Below are 27,292 nucleotides of genomic sequence, written 5' to 3'. Positions count from 1 at the left end.
TCGCGAGATTTTGCTTGGCGCCGCGACCTCATGTGAAACGCCTCCTGCTCGAGAGAGAGAGACCCCAGCAGTCAGTTCCGACGTTGCCTCTGCAGAGGAAAACGCCATGGACCCCCAAAATTGTTGAAGTCCCTCTCGTGTGAGCTTCCCAGAGCACATTCTCGATCCACAGAAAAGCGCCCTTTATCTGGCATTTATTTGAAGCGTAAGGCAGGGCGGGCGCAACGATGTGGATCCAGGTTCGTACCATAGACGGGAAGGAGACTCGAACCGTTGAGGACCTTTCCAGACTGACCAAAATCGAGTCTTTACGGTTGAAAATACAAGAGATATTCAACGTGAGCCCACAACAGCAGCGCCTCTTCTACCGAGGGAAGCAGGTAAAGCTAATTTATTTGCGTCGCTACGTCTTGTTAGCGGACAGTTTTTTGACATTTTGACAGCGCTAAATTCTGCTGGAGGAGCGAGCGAGGGGTCTTCTCTCTTGTGTTGAGTCGTTTCGGACCCAAACGAGCTTCCTGTTTTGATAGGAATTCGCCAATAGTTCTTGCGCAAGAGCTCTGGGGGGTTGCCATCCTGAAGGAAAACGTGGATGCAAGAATGCATTTTGATGTTGTTATTGTTTTTTTTTTTTTTTTTTAGTTGCTGTTGAGGAAGAGTAGCGTGCAACAAATGTACCGTCGCTGTGACGTGTGTGTTTACATTGCCAGCAGACGTATAAAAGAAGAACAAGGCGCGCTGTTTCCACAAAGAAGTGCACTGCAAACGAGAAGCACCATTTTTATTTAACTCGATGCAACGATTGTGCACATGTCACGAAAGTGGCAGGTTTGTAACTTTGCTGGCTAGGCTGTATGCTAACTAATGTAAGCTGCACGTGCCTTAAAGCAAGTATATTTGTTTACACTCTATTGTCACCACGTTGGTCATGTGAGTGTGTGTCTGCTGTAAACCTGTCCTCATATGGAATCACGTGGACAGGTTGTGTTCTTTCACCTATGCTGTGCAGCAGCAGACACATGCATGTATGCTTAATATGTTAAAATTTGTTGGTTAGGGTTATTTAGAGATGACATTAAGCAAAAATAAAAGTTATAAAAAACAATGCACATCAACATAACTTATATGCTCCATGTCTTCTTATTTTCAGTGGATTTTTACTGTAAAAAAACAATGATTTAAGGCACATTTGTCTGATACGCTGCCTCATATTCTTCATATTCATTTTAATAGATGTCCTATAAAACAGTGGTTCCCAAACTTTTTATATCTGACCCACAAAATATCCACGGCAAAAACTTGTGACCCCAAATATTACTGGTCTGAGTACACAAAATTTGTTAATAACCATAAAAACACAGGCTTTTTGACAATCTAAACAGCTAGTACACAAATATAAATAATTATTTATACTTATTTTGTGTTTTTGTAATAGTTATAGGGAAAATATTACATCAGCAATTATTTGATTACCCTTTAAATTGATTTCTGGAGATTATCCAAGGTGCTTCATGACACATAATTGGGTCCCAAGTCCAACTTTGGGAACCAAAGTGCAGTGGTTCCCAAACTTTTCAGCTTTTGACCCACAAAATAACAGTAGCAGAGACCTGTGCCCCCAGCTAATTTTGGAGGATAAACATTTTTATCAGGTCAACTAAACATGGGCATGGTAACAATATTTTTTATATTACGTTTATCCATTTTAAATACACTAACCTCACTCCTTTGTAACAACTAAGGCAAAAATGTAATTAATTCAGAAAATCATTTCAGGACCCCACCTTGATGTTTCGGGACCCCACTTTGGGAAACACAGCATTTGGTTATTTAATAAATTGAAATATTTTAACTAGAATGGACTGTTTAATCAGATCCACCTAAACAATTACCGATTTGAAAAACGATGGATCTTTAGCTTTAACAACCAGCTTCCTGTAAGTTACAGTCGAGTTGTTTTAAGTGAGAATGCTTTGTGTTATTACTAGATGTACAAGTTCCTCTGAGGGTTTGTGTTTCACTTAATTGTGGCGTGTCTGGCAAAAGGTGTCAGAATGTGCACAGGCAGCAATGCAAAATAAGTGACTAAAATTAGTTTATAAAGACAGTAAATAAAAATAGCATACAACCTTCCTGATCTACCTTTAAATTATAGTTTTAACTTGTATGTCCTCAAATATAATCTCTGTCCTGTAACTTAAGGATACATTTCTCTGCCAACTGTCCTTACCTCTGGAAAGATAAGTGACGTGACGCTTTGAGATTCCCCTTTTTTATCTAAAGCTGGAATTCTTGATGTTCTAGACGGATTAAAAAGAATAAATCTTCTAAACAAAGCTAGGTTGTTGCTAGGTCAGGTAACAAACTGCTAATTTTTAACCAACCAACCAAAAAAACAAAACAAATAAGTAACCTAGCGCTTTGTTTTGAAGCATTTCTCATTGTGACTCATTTTGCCAGCACGGGTGCAAAATTACATTATCCTGCACACACTTGGACACTCTCCTAACTCCTCTAGTAAAAAGGACCGTACGTTTGTATTCTCAGATTTCCACTGTAGCGTTATTACAAAGCTGTTTCTAACACAATGACTCAGCCTGGCAGACCCCCTCTTAGTCTCACTTTCCTCTATTCATGTGTGCCAGTGTGTTATTAGCCAAAAAGACACTTTACGAATTGCAGTCTACATTTTCACATTCCATAATAACCTGTTTCTTGTTTTGTAATCAAATAATAATCTGTCCACATGCAGAGTTTCTTCTCTGCATGTCACATTGAGAAAACCATTTTTAGAAAAAAAATTGTTTAGAATGCTATTATTTAACAGCCAAGATGAGAAAATTGTGTTGTTTAGGATCATTTCAAAGCACGAAGTAGGACTGCTGCTTGGTAATTGTTTTAACAGACAAGGTGGGTACCGTGTATATAAAGGGTTCGTGTTTTATTTAGCAACCAGTTGGTATCTTGGAGTTGCTGTTGATTGTCGTAGCTGATAGCAGATCAGACCTGCGTAGTAAAGCCTGCGCCTCCTTTATTTCAATGGAAAATAAGTGGGGAGTTTTGATTAGGGGATTTCCATGTGCTAAGTAATGCATGGAATGAGCCAGTGGCACACAGCGTACGCTAGCTAGACGCTATTCATGCACACTGGTGCCTGTTAGGATTTAGACTTGTAGCAGAGCAACTCCGTCTAATTCTCTTTTCAAAATGGCGTCTTGTTTTTCCCTTCAGCTCCCTGCTCTCGCTGCCTCACCGGTTCAAAGTCAAGCTTGCCCTTCACTCGAAAAAGGTCCCTAAGCTGGAAGCCAATCATTGATTCCTTTTTTGAAAATTTATTTCTAAATTGTTTTTTTTTTTTTTTTAGTTTGCACAGTCACTCCTTGTTGTGTTGCTGTCTGACTTTGAATGTCTGTTTTCCCTCGTGCTCCCAAGCATGCTCTCACACACCTTTCCTCTGACCACGCGGCCTTTCCGCTTAGCGCCCACACACTTTTGCAGTAAGCTGCACGTTTTCTAATGCTAAAAAGGTTTGGCTTGTTGTTCAAACCTCAGCTTAAAGTGTCCGCGTGATTTAAACCCAAAGCTATAGGACACTTTTCCCTCTTTTCCCCTCCCGAAAGCAGCAACTTCTTTTATGTTTGGATAGTTGGGCTCTCTTCGACTGTTGACTGCAGCTCTGTTTTCAGACAGGCGGCTGCTGTGACCTAGATATATTCACAGTTTGATTATACGTGGATCGATGTTGTTGTAGCTCTTTGGTTGTAGCATTTTTGATGGGTTATCATGGCTGTGTTGTTCACTTACCAGGAAGGCGAACTTGGCTGCAGCCATGCATGCACAGTCACACCCTTGTTTGATTGATAGACTGGACAAAGGGCAAAGACAATGAAAAGCGCCGAACCGAGACTACAAATTCTCGCTTTCTACCACTTTCATGTTTGTCACACTTTGCCTCCTAGTTGTAATCCTAGCATACTTATTTAAATGTCCTACCTTTCATCTACCAGCCAACACATGGGCAATGTTAGGCGATGAGGTTTCCCACTGCTTTTTTAATTGTTAGCTCAGATTACTGGGGACTTCTACTCCTGCGTGTCTTTATTTCGCTCTCTTAAGTCAAACAGATAGGTTTCAGTTAATTCATTTTTAGGCGCAAGGGGGAAAAAAGCTGTTGGACTTTGTTCGTTTTGTGTAAAGATCCAAACTTTTTCAAGCTAAAACGAAAAAAAATCTGCAAAATTGAAGTTGAAACGAAAACAACCATCTCATTCCATGCAGAATGACGGATAAAAAAAGTCCAAACATGGAGGCTCGTCGAGAGCAGCCCTGCAAACACACCCCCTTTCATTGTTTTTGGTAATATGACCTATTTTGCTCGGCTCCTCGCTAACGCGGGAGGGTGGAGACAAAAAGTAATTGTGCAGGAGTTGGAGCAGTTTTGGTGCGGCCTTGTCTGCGAGGCAACTAGAAGTGTTCTCCCCTGTAGTTGAGCCTGCGTCATTTTTCGCTCCTTAAACACAATTTTAGAATATTGATCTGATAATAATTTAATCTTTTATGATTTATTCATCATAAATTTAATTGCACCTTTTTCCTATAGTTTGATCATTCTGGTAACAAGTTGCTTGGTTATTTTATTGTAAGGACGGTTTCTGCTCTGAGCTTTGCAGCGTATAGAGGAGTTATTGTGTAAGATGGCGGTTTGCACAAGGCAAAAGTGCAATGTCAAATTACTTGTGTTTTTTGATAACACTTGCTGCCTGCAGATTAAAAACAATCTGAACAGATTTGTTCTTTGACAGGAAATCGGCTGCAGAGAGGACTTCATGAAATGTTTTAACAGCAGCCACAGGTTTTTGTTGTCTTTTTGTTTGCTTTTTATTCTGACATAATACTTTGTGTGTGTGTGTGTTTTTGTGCCTTTTGTATTCAGACATCAGCTTTTTTAAAACCTATTGAAATACAGCAGGGGAATTAAACTGATTCTAATCTGCAACACGATGCACACTCAGATGAAAACACACCTTTTTCATGATTGTTTTGAGGAATCTCAGGTCTGAGGGCTCTTACTGGAACACTGAACTCCATTTATTTTACTGCTCTAACCTAATGAAGACACCAGCTTTTAAATCATAATCCACATGGGACTGAAAGTGTCATGTCCGTGGCCTTTCTGCCACCGGGACGTCGTCCGTTAGAAGCTGGAGCGATTTCTTTGAGATTCGCCTGCTTCATTGGTGGTTCTTTGTTCTGGGGATTTTTCAGCCGAGTGTGACTGAAGTCAACACCTTCCTGTTAGAGGCTGATCACGCTGTTGGAAATGAAGCCTCTGTGCGGCCGAGACGTTTGCCTTTGGTGCAGTGAAATCCTGCCGTTGTGAAATTCAGTCCGTTTCCATCCATCTAACCTGAACTCCTCGACGGTGGAATTCTCCGCGGCAGGTCCTGCCCAGCAGACGTGCCGTTATCGGTTCGGAATGGTTTCTGGTTGTCTGTTTTTTCCCCCACTAATGCATTTGGAAAAAATAAAAAACAAAACAACAACGAAGGAAACGGGAATTACTTAACCAAAGTCTGGGCTTTAGATAGAGGAAGGCAGACAAAGAAACACAGAGAGACAGACCACGGCAGGAAGACAGATAGGTGAGTAAAACTAGATGGCCGTGTTTGCACAACCGCTCCACTGATCTAAATTTCATGAGACTATTAAAAACAGAGAGGGACTGGGAAGTCGTGCTCGCTCCCCACTTCTCTCCTGCTACACCTCCGAACCATCTCCTCCTCATTGTCAGATTGTGAAGAAGAGCGTTGTGGGGAGCGAGCGAGGGTGGCGGCCATGCTTGTTTCAGCAGCACAATGGGTCGGTGGGATTTAGGGTTGAAATGGCTTATGTGAGTTGGCCTCGATAAACTGTACGGCTAAGGTAGCTGTGTCGTACAGCATACCTAACACCTATTTATTTATTTATTTATTTATTTATTTATTTATTTATTTATTTATTTATTTATTTATTTATTTATTTATTTATTTATGTCCTGAGAGGAGCATTTTCAGTTGCCTGTGCGCCGCTCTGCCTTAAAGGGTCACGCTGAGCCTACCGGCGGGTTGCGTCGACAGCGTTTTTACTTATTTTTTTGTGTGTGTGTACGATTCAGACTCCTGGAGGTGGGGGGTGTTCGCTCGTGCAGTCGTCATGGCAACCCCATCATTTCTGTCCCCCCAGCCACATATCCCATCACAGTAATTCATGCGCTCATATCTCTTATTTATTTTTTCTTGTGAAAGGGGGGAAAAAACAACGAAAACGAAACAGCTGCGTCTGTTTTTAAGGAACTGGGTGAACGAGCACAGGCAGCCAGTCGAAGCTTCACGCATTGTTTTTGTCTCAGAACGTATCTAATCAGTAAAATAAATGTTTTTATTTATATAATCCAAATTCTATTAAGTCTTTACTTGTTTTATTTTTAAAATGTCTTACAGCATCTAATGTCTTAACAGGCTTAGGATTTTGTCTGCAGGCTCTCAGCAAGCATCCATCAGGATTAGAATCCATTAGATTTAGAGTAATAATAAGTAAATACTTATTGTTTACATTTATGCAAACATAAATTGATGGCTTTGTTACACTCCAAACCATAACAGGATACTTATTGAAATAATTTTCTTTGAAACTGAATACCTTTAAAGTTGTATGCTGTCAGGTTTGGCCTTCTTTTTACTTTTAGTGGAGCACATTATTAAATGAAGTCATAATTAATGGAAAAAAGGCAGTCATTCATTGACAAGTGTAGTTTTATAATATACAGCCATGATTTAATCAATGCTTTTTTTAAAATAAATAACAATGTTTGTTTTTTTTTTTTAGATGGAAGATGGTCAAACACTGTTTGACTACAATGTGGGGCTCAATGACATTGTCCAGCTGCTGATTCGGTCTCAGACTGACCGTCCAGACAGCCCCGCCACCAAGGACTCCTCAGGTGTTGCCAGTAGTTCTGCCCCCCTGCCAGGCTCCAAGTCCGACAGCAGCAACTCCCCAGCTCCTGCCACTCCTGCCACTCCTGCAGCCGTGGAAACTTTGGCCAGCACGAACAGCGAGAACAGCAGCATCTCCACCAGCACTGTTAACGAAAGCAAGCCAGACACCAGCGCAACCAGTACCTTAGCCAGCACCAAAAATGGGCTCAAGCCCTCCAGTCCAGCACCGGACACCCAGCCACCCACGTCCAGCAAGAACACACTAATCAACCCCGGGATTGGCTTGTACAAGGTGAGGATGGGATGGAAGTGCAACAAAAATGAACGTGTTTTTTTTTTAAAGATTCAGTTTCTGACAAATCAGTTTGCACAAATGTAAACTTGAAACTTAACATTACTGAAGATTACACTTCAACTTCTCAGTGTTGGAAAATATGTAACTAAATATTCAGTACACAGATGCTGACTGTGTTTCTTAATCCCACATGAAGAAATCAAGAGATCGGATGTTACTTTGGTGTCTCTGTCTCCACAGATTAACGAGCTGGTGGACTGTAGAGACGTGAGCCTCGGCGCCTGGTTTGAGGCTTGCATCGAAAACGTGACATTAGCCCTGAAAGGACCGACTGCGCCCGCCAAGCCCAGGGTGGGCCGGCCCCCAAAAAGGACTAATGGAAACCTGGAGGCCGAGCAGGGACAGGGTCAAACCACGGACAGTAACAGGAATAACGCGGGGTTAAGCTCGGAGAGTAACGGAGCCTCCACCTCTCAGACGGACTGTACAACAAAAGACAGCAAGGACAAAGAAGAGGACATACTTTACCACATTAAATACGATGAGTAAGTTGATGAATTATTACTGGCTGTTCTGTTTTTTTTTTTTTTTTTTTTGACAAATCCCTAACACTGCTGTTAAGAATACTGTCAATAAGAACAAGGAAACCGTTCAAGCATTTGACATACTGGGAGCTCTGCAAATTTGAAAATAATATATCTAGAATAATGTGGGGAAAAAATGTCAAAAGACAAGAAAAATAATTGTCTGTTAACTTTAATCACCAATGATTAATAAGCTTGTCCAATCACCCAGCTGTAATCTGCACTGGGACATTTTCTATGATAGAAAAAAAATCTTATTGTTTTGGATCAGAATTTACAGCGTTACACTTTAGATATTGCTATTAAGGGACTGATTTGACAGTTACACTTTTCTTAAGATGTTTTTTTTCCTTTTCTTTTTCTCTACGCTTTTCATGCAGCTTCCTAAACAAATTGTGTGTGAACGGTTGGTATTTGTGGTTGTGAGAGTCGGTGGAGATGGTTCTGCAGGAATTGCAGGCGGCTTTTTCCTGCCAGTGGGAATGGAAAAAACAAAACAAACAAAAACGAACGTTTGTGTAGCTGACGCTTCAGTTCGAACTCGATCTCTCGATTTTCCAGCAAATTCATTCAGAAGCAGATGTTTCCATGGTAACTCACGAGTTCTCCGGAGCATTACTTCTTCGCTCGCCTCCTTCGGGTTCGTCTGTAATTGCCGTGAACGTGAGCCTGGTGAGACAGTCGGAGTGTTCATGTATGTTTCTGCCAAAGGCTGTTATTCCAGAGTGATCGTATCACGCTTTGTTGGGCCTTCAGTGTGTGTGTTTTAAATAGACTTCATTTCCAGTTCTCAGTCTTCCTCATCCCGGGTCCAGTGCTTTCATTTGTTCTACGGTTATTAGCAGTGAGACAGGAGGCGTCTTATGGGACGATTCAACAGTCTGCACTGTTATGGGTTCTTGTTTTTCAAAATATTAAGAATATTTTTATTTGTTCGGTGATTCATTGTAGCTTCCTGTACTTCATTTGCTTTATTTCATTAAGTCAGAGCAGAAACAAGTATATCTGGATAAAAGTAAAGAAAACAAAATGTCCTCTGATCTTCATGATTTGTGTTTTACCAAACCGAGCCGAGAACAAAATTTCAGTTGATAAAGGCTTTTGAAGCTACAGGTTATGGCAAATTGTCTACATTTTCAGATTTAGTTTTAGTTGCAGCTTGTTATTAAATAGACTATTTTGTCTCCTCTACTTCTCTGTCCTGTAAGCTATCAAGTTTTATTTTTTCATCATTTTGTTTGCTCGAGAAAAATGGCAGGTGGGTAAGTTTGCTCCGTCTTCACACGCCACAACTCTTCCCCCTGCCCTCCCCTAACACATGCCTGTATAGTCTGAAAGAGACAAACCAGCCTTTTCCAAATCAGCCGCCATGTTTTGGCAGCATTTCTGCAGAAAATAATGAGCCACAAAAACAAAGACAGTGAAACGTTGGGAGAGACTCTCCTCTTGACTGCTTCCGAGAACTGATGGCCTGTGCCTATATGTTTCAGTACTTCGCTCTAAAATATTATCAGATGGTGAAACCTTGGCTGAACCACAGAGAGTCAGGAATAAAGATAAAATTGATATGTAATATTGTCTTTTATGCTTAGTTTAATATGCAAACAGAAGTCAAAACACATATAGAGGTGCCCAAGCTGGCTGTTGACAACCAACTGTATCATATGTGCTGCAACATAATCTGGCTAAAAGTGCTTTATCTTAAATGCTAAGCTGAATTTTTTATGCTTTATGTAAATGCGGCTTTAAAGATAAACAATGGATTGTTTACCAGCATATTGTTTAAATTTGCCTCTTCTAAATGGGATGCTAGATGAAAAATACCGCAGGCTTTGAAATCGGTCATCATCACATCTTCCACACCTTTGCACTGAGGTGTTACATCATCTGTTTTTGTGTTAAAGCGTACTGATTGAGCCTGTGGAGCACAGACATGCTCACAGATTAGAGGAATCTGGCAGTAATTTGAGATGATTGCTACATGCTTTTACATTTTTCTTCAAAAGAAAAACACATAATTGTTGTTGTTTTTTAATCAGCATCAATGGGGTGGTTTTAAAACTATTAGAATGGGTGAAAATTACCTGCAGCTGTGATTCAGGCCTGTGTAGCCTGCACCATGGGCAAACTATAAATGTTACTGTCTTTCCACTTTTTTTTCTGATTGTGATAACTTTATTGTAACAAAATAAGCTGAAGAGAGCCTGTCTGCATACAGTTTATTTCACTACCTGAGCTCCTCTGAGAGAGCACTTATCTGCTTTAATGTAGTGTTTAATTAATGAGATTATTTTTAGTCTGGTTTATTATTCTTAATTGCCTTATTTTGGTTTGTATTTCTGCACAGAGCAGTTACTGTTTGATTGTTGTGTTGTGTTTAGAGCCATAATTCGTAATAAACTGAGCTGTCATCATTTACAAACCACAAAAAGTAGGGGCTGAAAACTTGCACGAGGAACAGAGAAGTACGGTTTTATTTTACTGAGCAAAAAATTACAGGCAAAAGTTTAATTCAAAGGTTAAATTTAACTCCATTGGTAGAGTTGGGCATAATCGTATCATGTGCAATTAATCGTCAGAAAAACAGTAATCGATTATTTTTTGGCACTTGACAATTAATACGATTAATCTCCAGTCTGCTCGATGCTCCTCTCCACTTCAAATATGATGAACATTTTAAAAAAAGTTATGTAATTTATTTATCTATATCAACAAAACTTAAAAATTGATGTATAGCCCGAAGTCTGTAATTTTGACACAATTTGGAACAGATTTTTACGAAGAGCAAATCTTTCCTAATTGGTTATGTGACTAGGATATAAGGTAGTCCAGGGACTCCAGCCTTAATCGTCAAATTAATCGTTATCGGCAAAATACCACAATTAAACGTGATTAATTTTTTTGCCAATATTGCCCTACCCTATCCATTGGTTGCCATAGTCTAGGACTCAATTATTATCTGTATTAGCCATGGAAGCGTTGGTTTTTATTTTCAACCACCAACAAAGATGAACGGGTTGATGATGATTTTGCTCTTGTGTGTGTATTTGTTTCTACTACAGAGTGAGGACCATTTGCACCATAGTTACTATCAAAGTGAGGTCTTTGGTGTACAGCTCTACTGTGCTTTACTAGTTAGATTTAGAGGTATGGTGCGACTTAAGTTCTGGTTCAGGTTAGGGTTAGGAATAGACTGGTAATGGTTAGTTTTAGGGAAAATGTCTTGGTTAGGCATGAATACAGTTAAAAAATTAATGGAAGTCAGTACAATGTCCTCAGTTTGATGCATGTACAAGGATGTGTGTGTTTGTTTCCCTGGAGCTACAGCACAGTATCTCATCCTCCCACATAGCAGACAGGTGTAGACCAGATCTGGTGTCACTTTCACCGCTGGCATGGCAGCTGGTTTGCCAACCGGATGAAGGCCAAGTCTGGCAATGACGGCACAGTTTTTAAGATGGCATAACTGGCCCAGTTGTGGTTTGGTCCATTTGGTGCTTTGTCCATGCATGGACACCTCTGGCTAACTACATCTGAGCCACCAAGGGTTGTCATTCTTTGTGGTATCTGGGCAGTGTTAGTGCACTGTGTGGGCCAGAACTGGGCCAGACAAATTTTACTGTGTACTATTAGATTATTGTATATATCTGTACAACTGTTTAACCTTTGTAATCGGCCCTAATCAAGATGTCTTCCATAGTTGAATAGCCTTAACAAGCACAAAAACGGCTACAACGCTGCCAGTTTTACAGATAATGAGCTAAAATCTGGTGTGGTATTGTGGCAACATATTTGCCTAAATATTAAACAAATTTTAGATTCAACTCTAAGCAAAATATTTATTAATAATTTGGACAGCTTTGAGTAAATTTCTCTTCGGGTAATGTATGTCTAAAATTCATTGCTATTTGGAGTCAACCTAAAACAAGGTGTCTGCCACAACTAACTGACGTTACCCAACTCAAAAATGGCTATAATTCAATTCATTTGACAGATATCGATCTAGAATGGTAGCTGAGAGTTATTCTTTTGAGACTGTGCAGTCATGTTTGACCAGAATGGTCGACTTGTTTCTTCTCATCATTAAACCGATTTTAGTTAAACTCCCTGGCATGAAAAGGTGGTGAGCTATATGCATTCCTTTAAGTAATGCCAAGCCTTTAATTTGAAATGCATTCAGGCCAAATAAAAGTATTTGTGTGGTTGCTACATACCGCTCATAAATTGTACTTTGGAGCAGCTTTTAAAGAGTGAGCCTCCACCATTTAACCACGGGCAGTTGTTTGGAGTTACTGATGTTCCTGCTGAATCACTGCCAAACCGTTTGGCAGTTGTTGCTTCTTTTACCAAAATGGGTTCAGCATGACGATTTTTCCCCCTCCCCCTCCGGCCATTGTCTGGTCAGAACAGAATCGTTTTCCATGGCTTTTATTACTTAGTTGTAGGGTTGTCTAATCTGAGTGGGAGTTGTAGTGGTGGATAAACAGTGTGAGCCAGTAAGCAGCAGAAACACTTGGCTTTGTGAAGGTCAGTGTTGTGCAGCCTAAAATGTGTACACTGTGAGTGTGCAGAATGTGGATACACCAGTGTTAATACAAAATAGCAACAACCAGTTTTTTTGGTTTGTTTTAATAAAACCCCTCTTTTCTAAGGCTGCAGTCAATGTACGTCAGCGGCTTTCTTAAATGCATTTTCACAAAACAAAATTTAATTTTAGAGGTGCTTTTAGCCTTCTGGAGTATTTATTACTTCATGTTTTTTTCTAGATTTATTTTGACATTTCTATGTAGCTCTTTGTTTACGTGTCTGAAGTATGTTGGGGATGTTAAATCTGGTCACTTGAGCTTTTATTGTGTTTTCTTTCTGCTCTCTTAATGTTCAAGCTGAGTCCCCTTCTGCGTTCACAGCTGATGATCCGTTATGTTTCTTTTGTCTGTTTGTGTGCGTACAAGCAAATGTCGGCATGTGTCGTGTGTTTTTTTTTTTTTTGTTGTTGTTGCTTTTCTTCGCCCTTCCCCACTCTTCTCAAAACCTCATTAATCCCTTGGGCCTTAAAAAGAGGAAATTCATGCACGGTTCCCCGACCTCCTCATAGAACTAGTTGTGCCAAAACTGTTCGTCTGCATCTATTGGTCCTCTTCAGACCATTTAAAGCTATGTGTTCTAGTCTACTCAGCAAGAAAGGCATACTTTACCACCATAACATCTTATTCTTGTGTGAAGCAATTATTTTGCCTGAGTTTAATTGGCTGCTTTTGGTCTGCTTTACTGTAAGACCCAGTTTAGAGTCAGTCTTCCCAGCAAGACGTACACAGAGGCACTAATCTCTCATGCATGCAATCCCTTACTGACCTCCCACTGTGTGAGCAGGCCCGAGTGTGGAAACTTTCAGTGTGCACACATTGTTCGTCTGTAGGCATAATTACCTCTGATGGCAAACAAGAAAGCTACCAATTGTGTAGGAAATCAAGCTGCATCAAATTTTAACTAAAATTTTAGTTGTTTTAACAAAAACGAAATTGCATCTGTTTAGGTCAATGCACAATGTTTAAAACCAGACAAGAGATTATATATAATGTTCAGTTTTAGCTGGTTGACAGTCATCCAGCAAATAATTTAAGCAAATTATTTTGAAACCATCATCCGAGAAAAACAATGACTCTGTGTTTCATTTAGCTCAACCCTTTCATTAACAAACATGGCACAAAAAGTAAATAAATAAATAAAAAATCGATACTTGTTTGGTTGACTATATCATTGATGTAACAATGTTTCTTGGGAATGAACCACTGCAAAGCCAGGTTTTTTTTGTCATCTAAACAGTGCCACATTTGTAAGGAAAAGGCATCAGTGGGTTGGGTTGTGCCCTTGAGAAATTTGACAAATCTTTTCTGCCACTGCCAAACAGCTTTTCAACATTTGACTTTTGTTTTTTGAGACTGATTGGTGCCTGATAGACACCGCCTGTGAGCAAAGAAAATATTGGTATACTGAAATATTGCATTATTTAATTTCCTGATATTGTATCAATTCTCAAAATCACTATAATCATTGTTAATTATGGCATCATGGATGTTGTAAGAAGAAATGTGAAATACATTTGAACTTCTTCAGTCTGATTGCATAAAATTAAACTATATTTAATAAGATTTTATCCATGTAATTCATGGTGTGCTCTGTATAGTTTTTTTAATACTCTTTTGGAGAAGAAATGTCAATATATTGCCTTACTTACAGTATCACAATTCCCTGCCATACCATATTGTGACGCCTGTGTTGTGATATGTATCATATCACCAAATTATTGCCAATACACAACCTTGTGGGTAACCAGTGGCAATCTCGTATTTCCAAAATCTGGGACCAAAGCTCAAGATGACAACACTCGCCCCCACAAAGCAGGGATTTATCAGAGACTACTTTTAACATTTTTGTAGTGTAGTGGATTCAGAGTCCCACCTTCAACTCCATTGAACACCTCTGGGATCAGCTTGGGTGCTGTTCATTTCAGATTAACCAACACCACAGTGACTGACTTGCGACAAATTTGTTGAGGAATGGGATCCCACAGCAGTGTGTGCCAAACGTGGTGAGCAGTGAGCTAGGCTGTTGTGGCTGTGTATGGTTCTTCCACATGCTACCGAGACCCCAGTTTGTTGAACATATTGAAAATTTTCCAGTATGTCTTGTTTCTTCAGACTTCAATCGTCCAATCCAATAAACAGCACAAACAAGAATCAATAGCAGAATCGGTTGTTTGTTTTTGGCTGATTTGGCAAGTTATCAAGAAATGTGGCACTGTTTAGGGAAAAAAACAAGTTTCCTGACTGTACATACTTTATTGCCAAGAAGCATTGTTGGTACAGAGAAATTACAAACAAAGCACAAATTTGCTTTTTGTGCTAAGTTGGGGTTTTTGTTGATTTTGGCTGTTGTTCATTTTTGTCACATCTTTGTTTTACCCCATTCCGGTGACAGCTGCTGTCTGCAACAGGGGGGCAGCAGTTACAAGAAATCACACTCAGGATGTATAATAGATGACTCAAGCTTGGTTCAGCCCTGCTGGACTCCCATTTGTTTTCTTAACTTTCTGACTTTAGGTGAGAATAAAGTATATTATTAAGCTTCGCTTGGTCTGCTCAGCTGTTATGGAATGATTTCTTATTGCTTCTCCTTCTCTAAAAACAACGGTTCTAGTAATTTATCAGTCTTTGGTAATCTTTTATGAAAGATAATTTTGTGGTTTGGTGGTAAATGTTGCAGTAAGTTTGCTGCATAAAAACACATTCAGTGTAGATGAATGTGATGATATAACTCTAATCCTTCTTTGCTCAGAAATTTATTAAAAACAGTTTTGGGTGTTGATATTTGAGACGGTTGGTTTTTTCTTTCTTTCTTTCTTTTTTGCTTTTAAAGAACAAGGCCATATGTTGATTCTAAATGTAAGATTATTAATTAAATCTTGCCTTGTGTTTATGTAAAACAGCAATATTATCTCAATACACGGATATGGTTAAAGATATGGTTAGAGAATTAACAAATGCTAAATGCTACAAAGTGCATTTTATCAGTGTTCATGATCAAAACAAGATGCTAGAAACGAAACAACTGGACTTTAATTCTTCACTTTGATTGTTCCAGTCCAGTTTTTTTGTTTTAGTTTGGTCGAACCAGCATTTGGGTTTCTGCTTAAAATTCGCTCTTATCAGGCAGTTTTCATTCATGGTCCTGTGTGAGGATCTGCAGACTTGCATAGACTTGTATGCCCCCCACACAAAGGCCAATATTCCTTTCATCTGTGCTGCAGCTACAGCTACATTTTGAGCTTTCTTCTTTTTTTCTTTTCCTTACTTGTGATAGTGACGTCAAGCGGTCTGTAATTGTTCCGTTTTATTTTGGCCTTTGCTGTTGGAGTTACCACACAGTTGTCCTGGCTCCTCCCCTGGAGCTCAGTCGCCAGCCCCCACAGAGCACCCCACCCCCGAAGCATTGTTTGAAAATGTGCTGAAGTGGGAGTGTTGTAAATGGTAGGGGGTTCTTAAAGAGAATTTCAAGGCGTTTAGACAGTAGGGCTGTGTATTGACAAGAATTTGGCGACACGATACATATCATAACAGAGGTGTCACTATACGATATATCCCGATATATTGCGATACTGTAAGCAAGGCAATATATTGTGATATATTGCGATTTTTTTGTCCAAAAATTCTAATAAATAAAAACCTCTTACTGAAAAAAAAAGAAAAGCTAATGTTTACTTACAATGCTAATGCTACCCTTACTCTCTGGCGCTCAAGAGGTAGAGGAGCCAAATGGCTGGCTCACTGCTGCCAACTAGTGGTCAGATGCTGAACTACAACATAAAAATGAACGGTTGGCAAGAAGGTTGACATTTTAAACCTTAATTAAAAATCGATACAGGGCTTTAGAATATTGATACAGTATCGGGAAATGAAATATCGTGATGTTTCAGTGTATCTGTATTTTCTTACACCCCTATTAGATAGTGTTTAATGCAAAGTCAAATTTATTTTTGATATATAAAGTATTTTCATAACAACTGAAGTTACTAACAGTTACTTGATTGTGGTACAGAACTGAACTATGTGCCTGGAAAATACACAATACCCCCTTTTAAACATGCTTGAAGTGAGTTTGTGTTCTGTCCTTAGATCTGTCGTGTCTGTCATTTTTTTTCCAGTTATCCAGAAAATGGTGTTGTGGAGATGAAATTTGTAGACGTTAGGCCACGAGCCAGAACAGTGCTGCGGTGGGACCAGCTCCAAGTGGGGATGCGCGTGATGATCAACTACAACATGGAGACACCAGATGAGAGAGGCTTCTGGTATGATGCAGAGATCCAGACCCTGAATCAGGCGTCTCGCACCAACAAGGAGCTCCGCGTCAACATTCTTTTAGGGTGAGGAGTTCACCCCTCTGAGGTTGATCGATTCTGATTTTGGACAGCAAGTTTTTTTTTCTTATCTCCTTTAACTCTAAGGTTGTACCTAAATTCCTTTATCTCAATGGCTGTGTCTCCCCCTAGGGGTCCTGGAGATGTAATAGGAGATTGTAAGGTTCATTTTCTAGATGAAATCTACCAGATTGAGAAACCAGGAGCTCGTCCCCTCTCAAGTGCAGATGGGCAATTTAAACGTATGAATTAGATCCACACCATTACGCACTATAGAAATACTGGCAAACTCACTCGTGAGTATCTTGACACGCAGCAGTGCCGAGATACACCTTTGGTAATACATTTATGTGTTTGTGGCTCCAGGGAAGAGCGGTCCAGAGTGCAAGCACTGCAAGGCCGACCCGGACGCCGAGTGTCGGTTCTGCTCCTGCTGCGTGTGCGGCGGGAAGCAGGACGCTCACATGCAGCTGCTGTGTGACGAGTGCAACATGGCGTTCCACATCTACTGTCTGAACCCACCGCTGACCACCATCCCAGACGACGAGGACTGGTGAGATGCAGCTCGACAATAAAGCTTCTGCACTTCTCTTGTTTTAGAAAAGGCTGATTAAACAAGTTGAGTGTGGGATGAAGTACTCTTTGTGCAATAATTAAGTAGTGATTGAGGTTAAAATCAATGTGAAAAGGTGACATAATAGGCATTAAGTGGTCAGTTTATTTAATGTAGTTACTTTCTGCAAAACATAATTAGCTTACAGAAGATTAATGAAAAAACTGGTGAGTAATAAGCTTCCCTCCCTCAGTTATTATTTTACCATCTGTTCTAGCTTAATGACATAAATTGTTCTCTAGATTTGTCCATGACTTCAACAGTTTGGAACAGAAAACAAAGAGATTATTTAGAAGAAAAAATACTGAATTCATTCACCGTGAGACATTATATCCAAGTGGGAGACCAAATAATTTTATTAACTTAGTCAGAATTCTTAATGTTTTATCAGCTGCTTCAAATAAGAGAGCAGATATAAAAAGTGGATGAAGAACTTTTGTCAGTTTAAAAGTTTCCAATTTCAGTTTTATTTTTTGCATGTTCCATTTATCTGTTTTGTTTCTTTATTTCCGTATCTGCCAGAAAAAAAGCAGAAAGAAGCCAGAGTGTAGTTTTGATTTACATGGCTGTGACAAAAAGGCTCAGCTTTTGAGATATCAAAACACTGAGCAGGAAATTGATTTTTTTTCTCTCTCTCTCTCTGCCAGGTACTGTCCAACTTGTAAAAATGACACTAGTGAAGTTGTCAAGGCTGGAGAGAAGCTCAAAGCCAGCAAGAAGAAAGCCAAAATGCCTTCGGCTACAACTGAGAGTCAAAGGGACTGGGGAAAGGTAGGACCTGAGGGCCACGCAGTGCTCAGTGGACAGGCAGCCGATCGGTGGAAAATCTGGAACTGATCATTTATTTAAAAACAATATTTATGTTTGTCAGAAAATAGCAACAGAAAAATGTGAAGAATCCAAGTATTACACATGCATGGAATAAATGTTTTTTTACACTTAATCAACACTTAAAATATTACAACCTAGCTGTGTCCACGTTTCTTTTAGAAAAAACAGGCAGCAAAAAACAGCTGCAGATAATAAAATTAAAAAAAACAAACACCCCCCCACACACATTTTTTGGCAGAAGCCAGAAATTGTCCTTTAAACAATTTACTTAGCCTAACTTTTAAAATACATAATTTCAGCTGCTGAAACCAAAAAGTTAAAAGAGCATACAATCTGTTTTGCATTTATGCTCTCCTAATAGTTGCAGGTTTTAGTAACTGCTTGTCTTTTATCCATGATGGACTTTGTCTCCTTGACTCTTCTCCATGGTGTAACGTGAACAATGCCATTAGGCATGACTCAGCCCCTTCCCTGGAATGACTGATGGAAAATAAGTCCTTTCTCTACCAGAATGCTCCTTTTCTCTGCGGATTAATTGAAAACAGTCTGGCCCATGCTCTTTGACACACTCTGAGTCACAGCGCTTGTTCTCGCCTTTAATATTTGCTTAACTTTACAACCCCTAAAAATAAAGCACTCGTCTTTGCAATTGCTTCCTCACTCTAAAACCTAATTTAACGAGCTAAATGACGTGTTCGGCCTTCTAAAGGTTTTACTTAAACACAGCGCTCCTAAAGGAACCATAAAAATGCAATGTAGAAGCATCCACCATGCTGTTAAATGGATTTTATTTAGCTGAAAATGTGTTTTCTTGTTGTAAACAGGGTATGGCCTGTGTGGGACGCACTAAAGAATGCACGATTGTTCCCTCGAACCACTATGGGCCTATTCCTGGTGTTCCTGTTGGAACCACCTGGAAATTCAGAGTGCAGGTTGGCTCATTTCAGATACCTACCGATGAAATTATTATGTTATATAGATGTATAAATGCTTGAGTTGGAAGTGTCAAAATAATGAGTAACGGTTCAAAATGTGCTTTTATAAAACTAAGCTTGTTTTTGTTGTGTGTTAAAGGTAATTTAACAGCACATTTGCATTTTAAAAGTGCGTTTTAAAAGTAAAAGTCCACACACTATAAGAAAACAAATCTTTTTTTCTCATTCAACACTGCGGTCTTGTTTTCTGTACTTTTATCCCATCAGGTAAGTGAGGCTGGAGTTCACAGGCCGCATGTTGGCGGCATCCACGGGCGCAGCAACGATGGCTCCTATTCACTGGTGTTGGCTGGAGGTTTTGAGGATGAAGTGGTGGGTTTCACTCTTTTAAGAAATTATTATTAATATTTTTTACTTTTTCTGCATTTTACTGGTCTTTGTGTTACGGTGACTGTGATCTGTGGCAGGACCGGGGAGATGAGTTCACCTACACAGGCAGTGGGGGTCGTGACCTCTCAGGAAACAAACGGATTGGAGAGCACTGTTTCGACCAAACACTGACCCACATGAACAGGTGCGCTTAAAAAAAAAACAATCCTCTTTCATTTTAACGGTTCGTTTTGATTTAAGAGATCCCGTGAGTTGTGATTCTTCTTTACACTTATGGAACATCGATCTGTCGTGTCTCCCCTCCTGACCCATTCAGGGCTTTGGCCTTAAACTGCGATGCGCCACTGAATGACAAAGATGGAGCAGAGTCCAGAAACTGGCGAGCTGGAAAACCAGTGCGAGTGGTGCGCAGCTCTAAGGGTAAACGTATCAGCAAATATGCTCCAGAAGAAGGAAACCGCTATGATGGTATTTACAAGGTACACTGAAATATTGTGCGCTAAAAGAAAACCGATGATTCTGAAAATGTAAACAAGTTATCACTAATGTGAGCTTAAGGAAGAGTTTAAGTTTTGGAGTTATAAAGGTGTAAAACACTACAGGCATATATATATAAACATATCTCTTATTACAGCAGCAGAACTCACTTCAATTTACTGAAGCTTCTTTAAATGTGATCTGTGGCATGAAATCAAGGATTATTGAGGATTTGGTCAAACTAAACGAAACACATTTTCAGATTCTCGTTTATTTTAAGCTGTTTTTTGATAACAAGATTCATCCTGATATCATGAGCAGCAGTTCCAGATATATGGCTTAATTAGTTTTGCTAATCAGGAAGATCCCTGGAAAATCTGTCTGCATTTCATTTTTAGCATATTCTAATGAGGATTTCTTGATATCATTTGAGAGAGGAAACCTCAAACCTTACTTGAATATTGGGATTTCCCAGCTGGTATTGAAAGTAGCTTTGTTAGTGGTAGGGAATATAATGAAAATATAGATATTTTTTTTTCTGCTCAAAATTATCAGTTGTTGGACTTTTCCTTTAAGGCACACATAGATATGTTTTTATTCATGTTTTGACCAAATTCAATTATCACAAAAGTGTTTTTACCAGTGAGTTTTGTTTATTTCGTGGTGACCCTCAGGTGGTAAAATACTGGCCAGAGATCGGAAAGTGTGGCTATTTGGTTTGGAGGTACCTGCTGAGACGGGATGATCTGGAACCAGCACCGTGGACCCCTGAAGGACTGGAGAGGATACAGAAACTGGGACTTTCTGTTCAGGTTAGACCACTGTAAAGATAATGGAGAATATTAAATATACACAACGATGAACCATAACATTATTAAACATCCAAACGGTTTTATTATTTACAATACAGCTATAAAGGACAGCCCATAGACAAGAAAAAAGTTTTTAAAAAAAGTACATTAATGAATTCACCACACTGTCTTTTGCTGCAGTACCCACCAGGCTATTTAGCAGCCATGGCTAACAAAACAAAGAAGGAGTCCTGTGCCAGACCTGGTCATGGCGGCCGCAGCTCGCATTATGGCAGGAGGGGGAGACCACGGAGACGCAAGGTCAAGGAGAAAGAGGAGAATGATGAAGAGGATGAGGAGGAAGAGGAGGAAATTCCAGAAGCCAACATACCGGAGGAAGGGCCACAGAGTAATGGAGAGCAGAAGACAACTGAAGAAACTGGTGGGTGCTTTTACAGACCGGGTTCAAATCAGGTCAGACAAGGGGCTTGTAAGAAGAGTCCAGGTGAGAGCAGAAGCTAACGTGATACCCTGGTGTCAACGCTGTTTATAGCATCCTTGTGTGGATTCCCATTAATACATTTTTAAATTGTCTAAAATTAACGGCTACGTCTTTTTGTGTGTTTTTAGTGGAACTGTCACCAGAGCCAGAGCCTCCATCTAAACGTGTGAAGATAGAGGAGACGTTCCAGCTGTCAGAGCAGCAGCAGCAGCTGATCGGGGACGACACGCTCAACAGAAAGCTCTGGGAAGAAGCCAAGGAGAGCCTTAAGGAGGGGCCGGTATAACTCCCCAAACATTACACATTACGCATTTGTCAAATTTTCACAACTAAATCACTCAATCCTCCAACCAGGATGATGGAAAAAGGTCCTTTATTTTTAGATTGGAATTTGAGCAATTGGGTTTTTTTTGTTGACAGTTGCAAATTTTTAGTATAATCAAGGCAGCTGATTTATGAAGCCAATTGTTTGTTTTGTCAAGCCCCAAGTATGCATATTAAACTGTTACTTTTGTTAAGCCCCACAAAAGTAACTACAAAATAGGATATAGTATTGTAGTCAAGACCAAAACAGGGAAAAAAATAAAAAAAATAAATAAAAGGAAACCATTGCCCTAGAACATACAGTATACTTTACACAGTTAGCTAACTTAATATATGCTAGTATTGACTTAATATCTTTGTGTGAGTGCCAGGTAAAGAATTTCAGTACAGAAGCTAACTGCTAATGTTAGCTAGCTAGCTAACTAGCTTTGCTAACATCACTTACACACAGCTTACATTTCTTTGTGCTTCCTTTATAAATGAAGATAAATGTTTGATGTAGTCCCCACCATCTGAGAAACGCTGCAGAATTTACAAGTTGCTGTATTCTTTCTCCTGGATGTTGTTTTATAGATTTATTCTTTATGATTTTTGTAGCCGAACTGTATTACTGAAGATTTTTGCAGACATCGTCTTCTGGTCCCAGACAACTACTGCTCACTTTTTTGGAGTGCCGCGTGCGAGTGGGAGGGTGTGGGGATGGGTGGCAGCTGTAGCAAAAATACATAATTAGCGATGAGTCACGCTGGACTTTGAATCATTACGTTTTACATCCAATAAAAGCAAATATGTTGAGAAATAAACTTGATAATTTTCTAGCACATTAGTGATATTTCCACAGTTGTGGTCTTGAAATAATATCCTGAGTCCTCAATATCCGAGACTGAGACAAAACCAAATACAAATGCAGACCATAAAAAAAGTGTTTTTTTAGACCAAGACCGATCAAGTCTAATTGAACCAGTTAATTAGAGTTAAATCAAAACAACATATATGAGCCTGCAGCTCATATGTATCTTGTCCCTTTTACTTTGTCATAAATGATGATTTTTTTTTAAAGTGACAAAAATCAGCCTAAATAATTAACTAACCAATCATTTGGTCAACCTCTAAGAGTTTAGTTTTAAAAACTGTATTTCCTCCTTCCTTTTGGACTTTGGACAAACACATCGCTGCTTAATGAGCCACTGAAGCAACACAAATCTGAAGACATGAGATTGTTAAATTTTAGTAAAAGTGTAATAGAATTTTCTGATTTTTATTTTATTTTTTAAATTAATTTTTTCTTCTTTCCTTTAATGTGTTCCGGTAAAAGAATTTCCTGCGTAAGCTGGAGCAGATCTTCATGTGTGTGTGCTGCCAGGAGCTGGTCTTTCAGCCCATCACCACCATCTGCTCACACAATGTCTGCAAGGTACTTGTTAGCTGTCATAAGTGCGTACCCTTACAGAAATATCCCTCTGTGGTTACCCTGGCTTCTTTTTCACCCTCAGACTTGTCTCCAGCGGTCGTTCCGAGCGCAGGTGTACACCTGTCCCGCCTGCCGTCACGACTTGGGCAAGGACTATGTCATGAGCCAAAACAAGACGCTTCAGATTCTGCTCGACCAGTTCTTCCCCGGCTACAGCAAGGGCCGATGAGGTCAAACGTACATTTTTAACTAGGATACATAACACGCATAAGCATCCATTCTGTGCACCCTCATATACTGTCGAGTACCTTAGAGCTCCACTTTGAAACGCATTGCACTCACATAATATAACTTATCCACGGGCAAATGTAAATCGCATCTACAGCCATTAACGTGTACAATCAATCGCACACAAACAACCTCAGTAGAGACTGACCTCATCTGCTGGAACTTGGATCGTCTCCATCAACACCGCCAGCCTGAAATTCAAAACCAACGGGCATTTTGTTTCCCCTTCACCTCCCGACTCCAGCCAGATAAGTGGGCACAAAAACAAACGCACAAAAAGCGCCCCCGACTTGACATTCCCACCGCCCGTCTCAAAGCTCTCGCTCGGCTTCAGTTTTCCTCTTCGATCACCTTCACCGCCGGTTCCGTTCGTTGACCCGCGGCACGCCGGAGCCAACATTTAAACGCCTGCCAACCTGCTCGCATTTTCTGTACCATGTATGCAGTTTTTAAACAAAAGCACTGAGACAACTCCAGCATTTTTAGTCTCTTATCAGCAGACAGTTTATGGTGCTACGAAGGGTCAAATTTGAGTATCAGATCCTCGTTAAAGTTGGTCATTTCTGGCAAGGTGAGGTTAACGGCGCTATATCTTTAAACAATGCTGCACTATATTAGTGACTTGCAGTTATTTTGTAGGCTAGGAGCGTTTGGCTGCATTCTGCTCGGTGCTCTTGGAACGAGGACGTTGGCTTTGCTTTGAGCTGAAGGAGGCAACTTTCCGTGTATTGGCAGAGAACAGTAATTGGTAGCCTTGGATTTAACATGGAGTCAGACGAAGCACTTAAAAAAAGACAAAGAAAGCTACAAAGAAAACCAGAGGGGAAGTTTTAGGAATATTTCTTTTTTGCAAAAGACCGTTAGACAATTATGTTTTGGTATTTTCTGAATCTGAACCAGGATTCACCTGCAGGATGATGAAATGCTTAAAAGAAGTGTTTGTTGCGCTGCCTGCATGTCTCTTCGGTGACATTTAAAAGGGCAGGCTGCAGTTGTCCCTGGTGTTACCAAGCAACCATAGTCAAGCAAGACTTTCTACATGGACGCTTAGCTAATATTGTGTCGTGCAAATATTCATCTGCTATTGTTAGACTTGTAAATGTTCACTGGTGAGCTTTTAGCATTCGTTATGATGCCGTGCTCCGTTCTTAGGAAGGCCAGGAGACTTTTTTTTCCACATTTCTGCGATCGAGCTTTGTACAAAACCCTGCTGGTTTCTGTTCCCTCACTACAGAACTTTTCTGTCATCATGTATCAGCACCGTCAGAGGTTCAAGGATGCTGCAGAAGTGCGGTACTCCCTGTTATACGTAATGTATGTTAGATAAGAAGGCACTGATGGAGGGTTGTCAGGTATCGACATTAGCTCTTAATAACTAATTGGTTTAAATCTCCTGCCTCTGAAAAGCAAAGGTGGACAATAATCTATTTGTCTGTCTGTCTGTGTTGCATGTGTCTGCCTGTTAGTAAAATATCTCATGTACCACTGAACAGACTTTAAGTAATCACTGGATGTACGTTTTCAAGATGGCCACCCTATCTAGTTGACGACACCGTAAAACACAAAAATGTTTATAATAACTTAGTCGTTGTTGCAGATTTTACTAAAATGTTTTTAACTCACCAAAAGCTGATAGTTAGTTTAAAACTTAGGCTTCAAATGTAACGTTTTTCAAGAGATGCAAAGCTTTTAATTCAATTTATTGGAATTTTTTAAATACAATTTATGCAAAACTACAAATGTGAGCTTTTATTTTGTTTAAAAAAACATTTAATCCTTTTTCTTTAACTTCCCTTGCCCTGATGTGTTTTATAGCTTTCTTGCACTTGTAAAAAAAATAAAATAAAAATAGCATAAAACCCAAAGTCCATCCCAAAGACTATAGACTGAGTGCTTTCTCTCTTGTTTTTATATTTGTGAAAACATGTTGCAGTTTTTTTTTATTCACCACAAATTTTAACCACTAAGAACAACATTTTGTTTGTGGTGATATCAAAGAGATGGGAGCTCAAAGCAGATGTTTTAAACCAAAGGGGACAAAAAGGGCTGCAAGAAAGCACAAAACAGGAGAAATTAAAAGTTTGTAAAACGTTACATCTTGTTAGCTCATTCATTTAACCCCCAAAGTAAAAATATGAAGCTATAAATAGGCACAACTTAGACTTAATGTTAAAGATGATGCAATACAATGTAGTTTTGATGTCTAAAGCTTAAAGATGTTAGTGTTTCCCACTAGCATAAGGTCAAATATTTCATCTTTTTAGATTTTAGAAAAATACACCAGGATGGACTTTTCATCACTTAAAACATAAACTTTCTGTTTCTATTATTAAAAAAGATCTAGAATGTACACTGCAAAGGAAAAAAAATATTTTGAAGTGAATATTTTGTAAATATTACAAAATACAACTATTTTCCAGTTAATGATTAGGTATTGTTCTTAACTAGTTTATAAAAGGAAGGTTTGAGGGAGGCGTCATTTAATTTTGATAAACTAAAAATGAAATGCTCTGCTGTAGAAACAAAGGATTTAGAGCATTCATGTCTGAGGATGGTTATTTTATTTTATTTTTATTTTATGTTTGTGTATTTTGGATTTAAATCTGGATATAGATGATCAGATCTTTTCTGTTCTTGACCCTAAATAACAAAAAAAAAAAAGCTTTTTACACAAACTGGGTGTTCCTCAGATGCAATCCAAAACTAAATCCACACATGGACTGCTTTAAGCAGGCAAAAACACACTCAGAACCATTTTATGACTTTCATAAAGTTACCTATTTTAGGTACAAAGACTATTTTGTATTTATTTGTACCAACGATCTACCTATTCTGCTAGGCATGATAAACAAGACAAATAAAAGCACCTGTTCAAAAACGTATTAGCTTCTTTCAGTCTCTCTAGGAATATTTTTTACTATACTAAAAAAAATTCTCATATTAAAAAGGATCCTTTTAAATCACGTTATTTAACTTTTTATTACGTTCTGTTTTCTTGCTCTTTGAATTCTTCATTATAAAATGAGATGTGGATTATACGAAAAAAGTTTTCTTTTAAACTAAAGGAGTTTTTTTGTATTAATTTGTAGCTTTAGTTTTCTATTGTGAGCGACTCGGGACAGATTTGCGCCTGCTGATATGGTACTTCAAAATGTCCTGGGTTGGCAGGTCCTATAGGAAACAAATCAAACGTCAGATGTGGACAGAGTAAAGTTTCCAAGTTGTGTTAAGAAATAAAATAAAAATAAAAAAATCAGTAGCCGTTTTAAAACTTCCGTTCACTCATCAGTTTCTTGTGTTTCTGTTGATGAGCCCGCGTCTCGCTCCTAACCACCCCCCACCCTCCCCCGTTCGTCAGCAGGCTGTTTGTTTGTGGTGATGTCCTTGTTTCTGTTCATTCAGGACTTTATTATTTTATTTGTTAATCAACAAACATGCAAGTACAAATGCTACTATGGTCTTTAAAGCTAAATGTGATGTGCATTATTTCCGTGTTGAGATTATTTTTCTTCCTGCTGGCGCACTACCAGCCCTCCTTTCCTGTCTCTCTCTGCTGTGACCCTTGACCCCCCACTACTTCTCCATAAACCTACAGTACTAACAACTCTTTAGACGTCTCGTGGACGCTTGGCTTCAGTGCTGTGTTGTCTTTATTTTTTACTTTTATTGCACTCTGTTGACAACTAAAGTTTGAAAAAGCACGTTTAGTTTTTCTAGAATGCTTACTATTATCTGTGTCCGTACACCAATGTTTTTTTTTTCTTTTCCCCGACCATTTTAGTTGCTTATTTCTCTGTTTTTAATCACTTGTCATTTCTTGTTTTTATGTTGCCGACCTCAAACAGTTGCAGCACACGCCGGTCTAAGAAGATTCATTGCTTCAAATTGTGATCAGAAATTTTATACATGTCACAATAATACTTGGTATGTACCGATTAAATATTTGGATTCAAGAAGCAA

The 27,292-nt window shown here is 39.2% G+C and overlaps 1 protein-coding gene across 3 annotated transcripts; it reads left to right on the top strand.

The window, feature by feature from the left end:
- On the top strand, positions 1-27,292 carry uhrf2 (ubiquitin like with PHD and ring finger domains 2). Of its 3 annotated transcripts, XM_014016002.1 has the most exons (17): positions 312-380; positions 643-828; positions 6,865-7,269; positions 7,513-7,817; positions 16,558-16,776; positions 16,903-17,012; positions 17,137-17,323; positions 18,031-18,154; positions 19,039-19,146; positions 19,417-19,521; positions 19,617-19,723; positions 19,856-20,018; positions 20,691-20,828; positions 21,009-21,312; positions 21,438-21,589; positions 22,949-23,047; positions 23,127-27,292. In XM_014016002.1, exons 2-17 carry the CDS (start codon positions 811-813, stop codon positions 23,271-23,273), a joined length of 2,691 nt encoding a protein of 896 aa, XP_013871456.1. In that variant the 5' UTR covers positions 312-380; positions 643-810; the 3' UTR covers positions 23,274-27,292. The 3 variants fall into 3 exon arrangements, with proteins under 3 accessions (XP_013871454.1, XP_013871455.1, XP_013871456.1); XM_014016000.1 differs by lacking the exon at positions 643-828 and having other exon boundaries at positions 1-380; XM_014016001.1 differs by lacking the exon at positions 643-828 and having other exon boundaries at positions 11-380; positions 21,009-21,249.

This window comes from Austrofundulus limnaeus, unplaced genomic scaffold, assembly GCF_001266775.1.
Source record: "Austrofundulus limnaeus strain Quisiro unplaced genomic scaffold, Austrofundulus_limnaeus-1.0 Scaffold137, whole genome shotgun sequence".
In the NCBI taxonomy this organism is placed as follows: domain Eukaryota; kingdom Metazoa; phylum Chordata; class Actinopteri; order Cyprinodontiformes; family Rivulidae; genus Austrofundulus; species Austrofundulus limnaeus.
Note: the sequence above shows the minus strand (reverse complement) of the source record. Positions and strands in the feature narration are given on the sequence as shown.